The sequence below is a fragment of the Schistocerca gregaria genome, chromosome 2 (genome assembly GCF_023897955.1).
Source record: "Schistocerca gregaria isolate iqSchGreg1 chromosome 2, iqSchGreg1.2, whole genome shotgun sequence".
Classification (NCBI taxonomy): Eukaryota; Metazoa; Arthropoda; class Insecta; order Orthoptera; family Acrididae; genus Schistocerca; species Schistocerca gregaria.
In genome coordinates, this window is record NC_064921.1 from 426,828,698 (window position 1) to 426,842,364 (window position 13,667).

At 41.4% G+C, this 13,667-nt stretch overlaps 1 protein-coding gene across 1 annotated transcript in view; it reads right to left on the bottom strand.

Moving 5' to 3' along the window:
• Positions 1-8,751: 8,751 nt before the first annotated feature.
• Positions 8,752-13,667, bottom strand: part of LOC126335813 (uncharacterized) — a 101,891-nt gene continuing 96,975 nt past the window's right edge. Inside the window, exon 3 of the mRNA XM_049999278.1 lies at positions 8,752-9,147. Within this exon, the coding sequence (XP_049855235.1) occupies positions 8,752-9,147 (396 nt within the window). The remainder of the gene's footprint in view (positions 9,148-13,667) is intronic.

Sequence of the window (13,667 nt, forward strand, 5' to 3'; positions counted from 1 at the left end):
TTTGTTTTAATGCTCATGTGCGAAATTAATGTTTCGAAAACTATTCTCTTTATTTTATATATTTACTTATGTCATAATTGCTATAACACTGATGTATCTGTTTATTTCTATTCTTTTGTAAAGCCTGTACTACTACAAATGTTATCTGTATTGTTATGTTCTTTAATGATGTATTTTGTATCTTTGTTATTGTATTCTCATGTTATAAAATTGTAATTGACACCAGTTCATCAAATTAAGTAAGTTGTAAGTTGTAAGCATTCATTTCACTGCACATATTTCTGATGGTCATAGTATATGCACAATATTTGAGAAGTTGGGACTGTTAGTGCTTGCACGTGTGTTAATAATTCAGTAAGTTACTGGTTAGCACCATTGCTGGTTCTAAGGACATTTCAAAACAAAAATTTTTTGTGAGTGCACAAGTAGTGGTTCATGGACTTGCTATATTATCCGCAAGACTCTTCAATGGTGATTGTGCACCCGCAGAGTCACAACAGATGGCTGCTGGCCATCTCTACAAGGACTACAGTGGGTCTGCATCTTTGATCAGCCACCAGTACCATTATTTCTACAAGGACTACAGTGGGTCTGCTCCGTGATTACCTACCTACCAATATTCTTCAAAACTTCGAGTGACTCTGCAGTGGGTTTGCTCTGTTGTGGCCCATTACCTGTCTGCATTTCAAGAGTCAGCACTGTCTTTCCGTTGGAAGGTCAACACTACTTCTTCAAGACTCCATGGAAATCCACTACTTCCGTACGCATTCTCTTTTACTGCTCAGACTTTGAGAAACGAAAACACTTTAATTTTACTGTGATAAATGATCAAGACTGATTTTATGGACTGTGAGAAAATTTTAGCTATTGAGCAACATTTTATAGATAAGCGTGTGCATTTGATATATTTGTTAGCGTTAATATAAAAAAATGGCAAATGTGTCTTGATCACTGCCCGAAACCAGTTGTAAAATTTTTTCTGGGGATCATGGGGGCTATGTAAGTAGGCTGTGTAGGTTTTTTATGTTGGTAACGGCATGTAGCGCTCTATATGAAAATCACTGGCTGAGTTGCGTGCAGTCTGTGGCTGTTTTACATTGTTGTTGGCTATTGTAGTGTTGGGCAGTTGGCTGTTAACAGCGCGTAGCGTTGCGCAGTTGCAGATGAGCCGCCAGCAGTGGTGGATGTGGGGAAGTGAGATGGCGGATTTTTGAGAGAGGATGATCTGGACATGTGTCCATTAGAAACAGTACATTTGTTAGAATGGATGTCATGAACCGATATATATACTATGACTATTAAGGTAAATACATTGTTTGTTCTCTACCAAAATCTTTCATTTGCTAACTATGCCTATCAGTAGTTAGTGCCTTCAGTAGTTTGAATCTTTTATTTAACTGGCAGTAGTGGCGCTCGCTGTATTGCAGTAGCTTGAGTAACGAAGATTTTTGTGAGGAAAGTAATTAGTGAAAGGTATAGTTTAATGTTAGTCAGGGCCATTCTTTTGTAGGGATTATTGAAAGTCAGAGTGCGTTGAGCTAAAAATATTGTGTGTCAATTTAGTGTTGATCAGAATAGGTAAAGAGCGAAATGCGAAATGTCTGAATACGTACAGTTCTGCTCAGCTGTTTGAAAATCAAATAACGTAGGGGCTTACCAGCACAGTAATTCATTAATTTTTCTAAGGGGACGTTTCACTTCCTTTGCCTTCAGTTTTGGTCCTTACGTTTTGTGTTTAATTCCTTTCCTAATGTCTCTGTTACTTAATCTATCTACACGGGTACAACCTTTCATGGCCCTAAGAAATCTCATTTCATCTGCCTAGATCTTACTTTCTTATCGTTTGTAAACGACCCTCAACTCGGAACTCATCAGGAAAGCTATGTGGGAGCGCTCATTAAATTACATACCTCAGTCGTGTTGTTTCTTGTTCTTGTTTCTAAAGTACCCAATATTGTTTCACATATGTTTCTAAAATTTGCTACTTTATTATCTATACCTTTAGCATTTTTGCATATTATTTAAGTGGCTGACCTGTTCTGTTACAGTTTTACTCACAATTATTTCTATTCTTATGGGGTCTCTTCCTGTAAAAGTGTTTTAATTTCATTCGTGGATATGATCATACTGTAGTAGGCCACATGTTACAGTCCTCTTCGAATCTCCAGTTGGTGATGAAAGCTGTTGCCAGTCCTCCAGTAATATATATCATGGTTGCTGTATTTTCACACATGCTTATAAAGGTGCTTATTAAATGGAGTGGGAACTCTATTTTCTTCATTATGTTTAATATTCTTTCTCTGTTAACTTCCTCAGACGCCTTTTCTCAGATCAAGAAGTGGATCTCTCGATTAAATTCTGCGTGTTCTTCAATGATCTCTTCCATCACAAATACTGCGTGTGACGTCCACTTTCCTCTACGGAACGCATTTATTCTTTCTTGGTAAGCACTCGGCTATTACTTTTAATCTGCTATTCAGGATCCTAGCGTAAGCCTTCTATGCTGCATAACCCTTGTATAACTCTGGCAGTTATTTCCACCTACTTTTTAAGCACCGGTGTAACTTATGCTTTTTCCATACTGAATAGGTTTAGCAGTCTCAGATGATGAGATGTTCCATCATATTTTAGGAACTTATTGCCACTGTTTATAAATTTTTTCAAGACTGTCACAGTCTCCTGTTCGTAAAGCGACCGTACCTCGCGAGGCCATACATATTCAGTTTCCCCATTTCTTGCCCGACCGGCTGCATATCAGAGACAATATTGGTGTTCGACCCATCTCACTTTCTTTACGTTATTTATGTGCATACCAAGGCGCCTTCTCACGGTCCGCGCGGCTCCCCCATCGGAGGCTCGAGTCCTCCCTCGGGCATGTTTGTGTGTGTTGTCCTTAGCGTTAGTTAGTTGATGTTAATTAACTTTTCCTAACTGGGATTCACAGTCATGTGAAACTTCTTGAAAGACATCTTGTTTACCCCAGTGACTGTTAAACTTTTTATTTCCACTATTGCAATTTCGGCCTTAGGTCATTATCAAGTGCTGATGTCTTGGCTTTAAGCCATATCTACTTTATACAAGCTGAAACAACGACATATAAAAGTTTCAAATTGTGTAAAGTACACATGACTTAGAGCCAAAACATCTGTACTTGATAATGGCTTAAGTCCGAAATTGCAATAGTGGAAATAAAAAGTTTAACAGTGACTAGCATAAACATGATGTCTTTGAAGTAGTATAAGTTAGCTTAAGTAGTTCGTAAGCTTAGGGACTGATGACATCAGCAGTTTGGTCCCATGAGAACTTACCACAAATTTCCAAATTTACGTGCATTGTTTCGCTATCTGCTTGGTTAAGAGTTTTCACTGTCTTGCAGGTTCATGGTTGTCTTTCGTGGACATTATATTCGATTAAGAACCGCTGCCACAATTCTTGATGAACATATTCCACAGCCGATTTAGCAATGTTCTTCTATTGCTTGTAAATCTGAAGAGTTTCGCCTGTCAGGTGCTTAAGATATCTAGGCAATCTTTATGTCTGAGCTTATGGTCGTTTCAATCAACATGTTGTATGTCAAAATACAGGATTAATCACTCAAAACTTTCACTGCAAATATTCCAGAAATAGAAAGTGCTATTGATGTGAGGTTCTCACAGAACGCATTAGTAGTCATGGGCCCGTATTGTTAGCCAATAAAAAGATTGTAATAATGCTTAGAAATTGTACTTTTGTGGAGAACTATACTTTTTTTAAATGGAACAATACCTACTGACCTTAACAGACTAAAAGTAGGATGAATCAGAATGCCAGTGGTGTTTGTTGCAGGCTTCTAGTGCGAGTCGTTTACAATATATCATGTTTTTAAAAGTTCCCACACTGACGCTTTTACAGTACTCTGGTAGCACTAATAAAGAACAACGCAAGTGAATACACTAGTATTGTGGATTCTAATTAGTAACGAGAGTACTAAGTCGTGTTCAAAATGGCCACCGGTAGCGGCAATATACTATTCTAGTCTGGTATGGAACGATGCTGCACACCTGTTAGCATCTGAGTGGAGTGTCTGACCAGGCTGGGGTAATACGTGGCTGTGGCTGGAATGTCCTTTTAGACGGCGTAGTTCAGATTTCCTCACAGAAAAATGTTTACAGGCGTCAAATTGGGGGAACGGACTGACCATGGTGCAGGTCCTCTACGTCCAGTCCAACGCTTTGGAAACAAGTCGTGACGACAGGTTGTTCTTGGTGCACTATGGGATGGTCAGCTATCGTGTTGGTACCACAGGTTCCCCCTACTTTGCAAAGGAAAGTCTTCTAACATCCGTAGAAGATGGTTTGTTTGGAGGCTGCGATACTTGTGCATGTTCACTGTTCCGTTCCTGAAACACTGACTTATTAGCTGATAGTTAACTGTCCCACATCTCACATTTACGCTCCGTGGTCGCTGACGTTCCACCCGAAGAAGACAGGGGTATTGTCAATAGACCAATATTCCATGCCACTTCTTCGTGTGACTTAGTGGCACCTAACGTGAGAATCAACAGCAACTGCAACAGGTACATTAATTTTTCCTTCTTCTGTGTCACTTGTTTCCTCCCGTTACGTTGTGTAGTTGCTAACCTACCACTTCCATGTAACTATCTGAAGAGGTTAAAAATAACTGCCGTAGATGGTTGACGTCTGATGACGCATACAGCGTACAATAACAAACAACATTGTTCTTACACTCTTCTTAACCACGAGCACGTCGGCATTTTCTGCATTGGTAAATCCGATCGTCCACTCAACGCTTTGGACTGTCACATACTAAATGGTTCAAAGGGCTCTGAGCACTATGGGACTCAACTGCTGTGGTCATCAGTCCCCTAGAACTTAGAACTACTTAAACCTAACTAACCTAAGGACATCACACACATCCATGCCCGAGGCAGGATTTGAACCTGCGACCGTAGTAGTCCCGCGGTTCCGGACTGCAGCGCCTAGAACCGCACGGCCGCCGCGGCCGGCTCACAATAGTGTTTCTCGTAAACGACTCAGACTAGAGTCCTGCAGCACGTACCGATGACATCAGATTTGCCTTACTTAAGTCTCTAAATGTGGTCTAGCGCTAGCGTCTATGATTAGCAACCGAAACGTCCTCGGCCCCGGGTTCGAAACCCGCCAGCACTTAAATTACGCTTAATAATCAGCATTAGCTACAGAAGACGTCCAGCATTAGTAATCACCATGATTCTGCCAATGGCCTTGTCAAAGAGGAAGTAAGAGCACGCTCTTCCCTTTGGGATGGGGTACTGCCCCTAAAGGCGGAAGAATCAGCAATGGAAACAATTGCATTAAATACGCATGAAGTGTATCCAAATCCACGTGGAACCATAATTTAAAAAAAAATGTCATGATGATCTCTCCATTGGCGAAAATTCGGGGATAATCTCCCATTCTGATCTCCGGGAAGTGACTACCAAGGAGGAAAAACCATAAGAAAAAGATTGACTTACCAACGAAAGGATAACGTCCCACAACTCGGGGCGTAGAACGTCAGAAACGTGAACGTGGTAGGGAAGCTAGAAAATCTGCAAAGGCTCAGTCTATATATAGCAGTAATCAGTGACATGAAAATGAAAGAAGTCAAGTATTTCTGGTCAGACGAGTATAAGGTAGTATCAACATCAGCATAAAATTGTATAACGGGAGTAGGATTCGTTACTAGTAGGAAGATAGGGCAAAGAGTGTGTTACTGTGAGCAATTCAGTAACAGGTTTGTTCATATCAGAATAGACGGCAAACCAACACCTTCAATAATAGTTCAGGTATATAAACCGTCATTGCAAGCTGAAGATGAAGAGGTGGAGAGAGTATTTGAAGAGTTTGAAAAGGTAGTACAGTACATAAAGGGAGATGAAAATCTATTCGTCATGGGCGACTGGAATACTGTTGTAGCGGAAGGAGTAGAAGAAAAGGTTACAGGAGAATACCGGCTAGGGACAAGGAATGAGAGAGGAGAAAGACTAATTGAGTTCTGTAATAAATTTCAGTTGGTAATACCGAATACTCTGTTCAAGAATCACAAGAGGAGGAGTTAAACTTGGAAAAGACCTGGTGATACGGGTAGATTTCAGTTACATTATGACATGGTCAGACAGAGATCGTGAGACGCACTCAGGAACGTATATAGACTCGGATCACAATGTAGTAATGATGAAGAGTAGGCTGAAGTTTAAGGAAGTAGTCAAGAAGGATCTATACACAAAGCAGTGCGACACTGAAGTACATACTAAGGAATGACAAGTTATGATTGAAATTCTCTAAGGCTATAGATACAGCAATAAGGAATAGCTCAGTAGACAGTACAGATGAAGATATCTCTAAAAAGGACGATCACAGAAGTTGGAAAAAAAAACAAAGGTACAAAGAAGGTAATTGAAACCATTGGTAACTGAAGAACTACTTCAGTTGATCCATGAAAGATAGAAGTACAAAAATATTCAGTGAAATTCAGGAATATAGAAAAACTATTCGCTGACGAATGAGATAAGTGGGAGGTGCAGGGAGGCTAAGACGAAATGACTACATGAAAAATGTGAAGAAATCGAAAAACGAATGATTGTCGAAAGGACTTCCTCAGCATACAAGAAAGTCAGAACAACCTTCAGTGAAATTAAAAGCTAGGCTGGTAACATTAAGAGTGCAACGGGAGCACTACTGTTAAATGCAGAGCTGAAAACGGATAGCTGGAAAGAGTACATCGAAGGCCTCTATGAGGGGGAAGACTTGTCTGATGTGCTAGAAGAAGAAACGGAAGTCGATTTAGAAGAGATAAGTGATCCAATAATAGAATCAGAATTTAAAAGAGTTTTTCAGGACTTGAGATCAAATTAGGCAGAAGGGATAGATAACATTCCATTAGAATTTCTAAAATCATTGGGGAAAGTAGCAACAGAACGTCTATTTACCTTGATGTGGTTTACCTTGTGTGTCTGGCGCCATACTATCAGACTTCCGGAAAAATATCATCCCCACATGTCCGAAGACTGCAAGAGCTGACAAGTGCGAGAAGTAGCTTAAATCACATGTGTCCAAGTTGCCGACAAGAATAATATACAGAAGAATGAAAAATAAAACTGAGGATGTGTTAGGTGACGATCAGTTTGGCTTTAGGAAAGCGAAAGGCAGCAGAGAGGCAATCCTGACGTTGCGGTTGATACTGCGAACAAGACTAAAGAAAAATCAAGACAATTTCATAACATTTGTCTATCTGGAAAAACTGTTCAATAATTTGAAGTGATGCAAGATGTTGGAAGTTCTGAGAAAAATAGGGGAAAGCTATAGGGAGATACGGGTAATGTACAATATGTGGACGACCAAGAACAAAATGCTCGGATAAAAAAGCCTAAGACAGGGATATAGTATTTCGCCCCTACTGGTCAATGTCTTCACTGAACAAGCAATGATAGAAACAAAAGAATGGTTCAAGAGTGGAATTAAGATTCAAAGTGAAAGTATAATAACGATGCGATTCGATGATGACATTGCTATCCTGGGTGAAAGTGGAAAAGAATTACATGACCTGCTGAATGGAATAAACACTCTAATGAACACAGAATAGAGATTGGGAAAAGTCGAAGAATATAATGAGATGTAACAGAAATGAGAACAGCGACTACCAGAATTGAAAGTCACGAAGTAGATGAAGTTAAGAAATTCTGCTACATCAGAACCAGATTTGCACTGGCAAAAAGTGCACTCCTGGCCAAGAGAAGTCTACTAATATCAAACATCGGCCTTAATTTGAGGAAGAAATTTCTGAGCATGTACGTTTGGAGCACTGCGTTGTATGGTAGTGAAACATGGACTGTGAGAAAATGGAAGAGAATCGAAACATTTGAGATGTGGTGCTTCAGACAAATATTGAAAATTAGGTGGACTGATTAGGTAAAGATGGAGGGGTTCTGTGCGGAATAGAAGAGGAAAGGAATATGTAGAAAACGCTGAGACGGGACAGGATAATAGGACATCTGTTAAAGACATCAGGAAATGACTTCCGTGGTACCAGAGGAGCTTTAGAGACCACAAACTGTAGAGGGAGACAGAGATTGTAATACATCCAGCAAATAATTGATGACGTAGGCAGGAAGTGCTACTCTGAGAGGTGAAGAGGTTGGCACAGGAGAGGAATTAGTGGCAAGCCGCATCAAACCAGTCATAAGACTGACGACTCAAAAGAAATAGTCAGTAGGGACTGTTTAATTTTTTCAAAAAAAATGTATGATTGCAAAAAACTTCAATTTCCGCAATATTTTTGTTGCAACTTTTAGGTGATTCACCCTGTATATTTCAGATAATGATTCCAACACATTCTTGGCTTAATAGGTACATTATTTGTTTCCCGCAGTTGACAACGATATAGTAAATAATATTTACAGCACTGTTGATTAATGAAAGAATATTTCGTTACCGCTTGTACCCCTTTCGGTATAAGGTCGTGGTCGACGAAACTCTTCTGATCCTAATGTTTCGTCCAGAACTGCGATGGACAACTTCAGAGGCGTTGTTTTTCCGTTAAGTCTTGCCGACCAGCAGCAATGCCATGCACTCTTCAAAGCCTTCATTCTATTGACATATCGTTAGCACATAATCATATTTAATCAAATCATGTTTAATGGTCCAGTGTCGCCACCATAGGTTGGAAGGAATAAATAAACGAAGTGCAGAATTATAAGAACATTTATTAGAGAAATGTAAGTTATTTGGGCATCTACAAAATTCCCTTACTGTCGAAAATCGGTGAGAGGTATTTCATATAAGACAAAGAATATGGATTATCAAAGGTCTTGGCGAGAGCTTGCTCTGAATTTTCTACGTCGTTGAAAGCCTGTGTATATTGTGCGCCGTACTTCTCCGAGGTCAGAACGAAGCCACTCATGGCGCTGAAGACAACGGCTGCAGCCAAACAGCGGTCCATGTCCCGCTGGAGTTCCTCCACGGTGTACGCCTGCGCGGCCTGCTCCATGCCCAGACGACGCAACAGGCCCACCAGCGTGTCGTGGTAGAGGCGCAACAGGTCGCCCAAACGGTGGCGGTGGACCTCCTCGCTGGCGTTCGAGTACAGGAAATACTGCAGGTCCGTAGCCGGGCTGGTCACGTTTGCTGCCTACAACAAAGCCACAAGCTAGTGTAGGAAATGCTACAGGCGAGGGGTGTGGTTGCTGACATTTGCAATGACAAGGAGACAACGCTCATGGAGTGGTGATTCATCAGCAAGTTTTCCTACTGCGTATTTCGAGCAACTAGTGTACAGGAGGAATGTTCACGAATAACAATGCGGTGAGGGAGCTTACTTTCGGCCGCAGTCATTTGAATTTGCACATTCCGTTCTGATACACTAATGCTAAGTAACTCCGTATTATGTGCGTTGGGAGACTACACTCTGGTAAAGTAATGGGAAACTTCCTAATGTCGTGTCGACGACCTTTGCCTGCAGTTGTGGAGTACCTTGACGTGGCGTGGACCCAAAAAGTCTTTGGAAGTCAGACACATTCAGCCAGGGTGGTCAGAAAATGTGTGAAATGCTTGTGGGGGTGTTACTGGGCAGGTTCTACTGAGACATAAATGTTAAGGAAAAAATTCGATACGTTGCGCCGTTTCCGAGTTATTTAGCGTTGAATTTAGCCAATCAGGGTGCCGTGCGCTCACACTCAAGCGGCCTGCCAGGGGCGGTGTTGCCCAACGAGTGCTTTGTCTCGGTACGCTCAAACTTGAATTTACGCGCGCGGCGATCTGATTGGCTTACTTCAATGCTAAATAACTCGCAAACGGCGCAACGTATCGAATTTTTTCCTTAACATTTATGTCTCAGTACAACCTGCCCTGTAACACCCCTACAAGTATTTCACACATTTTCTGACCACCCTGCATAGCCGTCCATAACTTTGAAAGTGTGCACTTACCGACCTCTCGATTATCTCCGGTAAACGTTCGATTGTATTAATGTCGGACGATCAGGATGGCCAAATCATTCGCTCGAACTGTCCAGAATGTTCTTCATCGCGAACAGTTATGACCTGGTGACATGGCGCAATGTGATCCCATAAAAAATCCATTGATGTTTGGGAACATGGCGTCCATGAATGGCTGCAAATGGTCTCCAAGTAACCCAACATCCAGAATATCCATGTAAACACAGCCCGCACCATTATGGAGATACAACCAGCAAGCACAGTGCCATGTTGACAATTTGGGTTCATGGCTTCCCCAGATCTCCTTCACACTCCAATTCTACCATCGGCTCTTACCAACTGAAATCAGGACTCACGTGACCAGATCATGGTTTTGCAATCATCTAGTGTCGAACTGATATGGTAACGAGTCTAGTAGAGGCGTCGCAAGGGATGCTGTGCTTCATAGCAAAGGCATTCATGTCCGTCGTCTGCGGCCACAGCCCATTAACGCCAAATTTCGCTGTACTGTCCTAACTGATAGGTTCGTGGTACGAACCACATTGATTTCTGCTGTTATTCCACTCTGTGTTGCTTGTCTGTTAGCAATGACAGCTCTCAGCAAACGCCACTGCTCTCAGTCGTTAAGTGAAGGCCGTCGGCCACAGCATTGTCCGTGGTAAGAGGCAATACCTGAAATCAGGTATTTTCGGTACAACATTGACACTGTGGATAGCGGAATATTGAATTCCCTAATGATTTCAGAAATTGAATGCCCCATGCGCCTAGCTCCAACTACCATTCCACGTTCAAAGTCTGTTAATTCCCGTCGTGCGGCCACAATCACGTCCGAAGGCTTTTGTACATAAATCACCTGACTACAAATGACAGCTCCGCCATTGCACTACCCTTTTGACCCTTGTTTACCTGATCCTACCGTTATCTGTATATACTCGCTATCAAGTGGTTCAAATGGCTTTGAGCACTATGGGACTTAACTGCTGAGGTCATCAGTCCCCTAGAACTTAGACTACTTAAACCTAACTAACCTAAGGACATCACACACATCCATGCCCGAGGCAGGATTCGAACCTGCGACCGTAGCGGTCTCGCGGTTTCGGACAGTAGCGCCTAGAACCGCTTGGCCACTCCAGTCGACCAACTCGCTATCCCGTGACTTTTGTCACTACAGTATAGATCTTTCACTCTGTCTTAGTAGAAGAGGTAGCTGAGAGGGGGAACGGAGATTTGGAGATTTTTGAAGCCAAATGTCTACTACATGCAAAATAAGTGTACTTTTACACATTCCTGTTCCAATTGAATACGCATAAACGACAGGTCCATTGTATCCAAATTCGGAGGACGCGTTCAGCTATGTACTGGCCATGATTTTCAGTCAGCAGGCAGGTCTGATGTAACTCTACAAGCCAGATTATCCTCAGTAAGCCCTTCATCACTCTATCATTTCTATCCTCTTACTGTGGCAATCTTTGTTCCGTCTCTACAATTTGTGTTCCATTCTTCCTTCCATTACAAAATTAAATATTCTTTGACTACTCGGGATGTATCCTGTCAACCTAGACCTTCGTTTAGTCAGGTTGTGCCATAAAGTCTTCTCCCCATTTACATTCAATAGCCCTTCACTAATTACTCTTCTTACCCAGTCAATCATCAACATTTTTTTGTAGCACCACATTTCACAAGTTTGCATTCTCTTTCTGCCAGTACTGTATATCGCAAACGTTTCTTTCCATATAATACCACACTCAAAATAAATACTTTTTAAAATTTTTCCCTAATTTTTAATTATATATATATATTAAGCAGGGATGGCTAGAGGACAAATGTAAGGATGTAGAAGCTTATCTCACTAGGGGTAAGATAGATACTGCCAGCAGGAAAATTAAAGAGACCTTTGGAGAGAAGAGAACCACGTGTATGAATATCAAGAGCTCAGATGGCAATCCAGTTCTAAGCAAAGAAGGGAACGCAGAAAGGTGGAAGGAGTATATAGAAGGTTTATACAAGGGCGATGTACTTGAGGACAATATTATGGAAATGGAAGAGGATGTAGATGAAGACGAAGTGGGAGGTAAGATACTGCGTGAAGAGTTTGACAGAGCACTGAAAGACCTGAGTCGAAACAAGGCCCCCGGAGTAGACAACATTCCATTAGAACTATTGACGGCCTTGGGAGAGCCAGTCATGACAAAACTCTACCAGCTGGTGAGCAAGATGTATGAGACATGTGAAATACCCTCAGAACTATCAGTTTAATAAGTCACAGCTGCAAAATACTAACGCGAATTCTTTACAGACGAATGGAAAAACTGGTAGATGCGGACCTCGGGGAGGATCAGTTTGGATTCCGTCGAAATGTTGGAACACGTGAGGCAATACTGACCTTACGACTTATTTTAGAAGAAAGATTAAGAAAAGGCAAACCTACGTTTCTAGCATTTGTAAACTTAGAGAAAGCTTTTGACAATGTTGACTGGAATACTCTCTCTCAAATCCTGAAGGTGGCAGGGGTAAAATACACGGAGCGAAAGGCTATTTACAATTTGTACAGAAACCAGATGGCAATGATAAGAATCGAGGGGCATGAAAGGGAAGCAGTGGTTGGGAAAGGAGTGAGACAGGGTTTTAGCCTCTCCCCGATGTTATTCAATCTGTATATTGAGCAAGCAGTAAAGGAAACAAAAGAAAAATTTGGAGTATGTATTAAAATTCATGGAGAAGAAATAAAAACTTTGAGGTTCGCGGATGACATTGTAATTCTGTCAGAGACGGTAAAGGACTTGGAAGAGCAGTTGAACGGAATGGACAGTGTCTTGAAAAGAGGATATAAGATGAACATGAACAAAAGCAAAACGAGGATAATGGAATGTAGTCAAATTAAATCGGGTTATGCTGAGGGAATTAGATTAGGAAATGAGACACTTAAAGTATTAAAGGAGTTTTGCTTTCTAGGAAGTAAAATAACTGGTGATGGTCGAAGTAGAGAGGATATAAAATGTAGACTGGCAATGGCAAGGAAAGCGTTTCTCAAGAAGAGAAATTTGTTAACATCGAATATAGCTTTATGTATCAGGTAGTCGTTTGTGAAAGTATTTGTTTGGAGTGTAGCCATGTATGGAAGTGAAACATGGACGATAACTAGTTTGGACAAGAAGAGAATAGAAGCTTTCGAAATGTGGTGCTACAGAAGAATGCTGAAGATTAGATGGGTAGATCACGTAACTAATGAGGTGGTATTGAATAGGATTGGGGAGAAGAGAAGTTTGTGGCACAACCTGACTAGAAGAAGGGATCGGTTGGTAGGACATGTTTTGAGGCATCAAGGGATCACAAATTTAGCATTGGAGGGCAGCGTGGAGGGTAAAAATCGTAGAGGGAGACCAAGAGATGAATACATTAAGCAGATTCAGAAGGATGTAGGTTGCAGTAGGTACTGGGAGATGAAGCAGCTTGCACAGGATAGAGTAGCATGGAGAGCTGCATCAAACCAGTCTCAGGACTGAAGACAACAACAACAACAACATATATAGTTGGCAGCAGTAGCCGACCGCGACAGACGCGGCAACAGATAAGTAACCGCATTTGTCATTTACGAGTTCCTAACCAGGAGCGAATTTTATTGTATCATCTGTGTGCTTTAATAGTTTAGTTTCTTGAGTCAGTCGATTTGGGAGACAATCTGAGCAGCAGTCTTCGGTCGTTTGCAGATAACGCT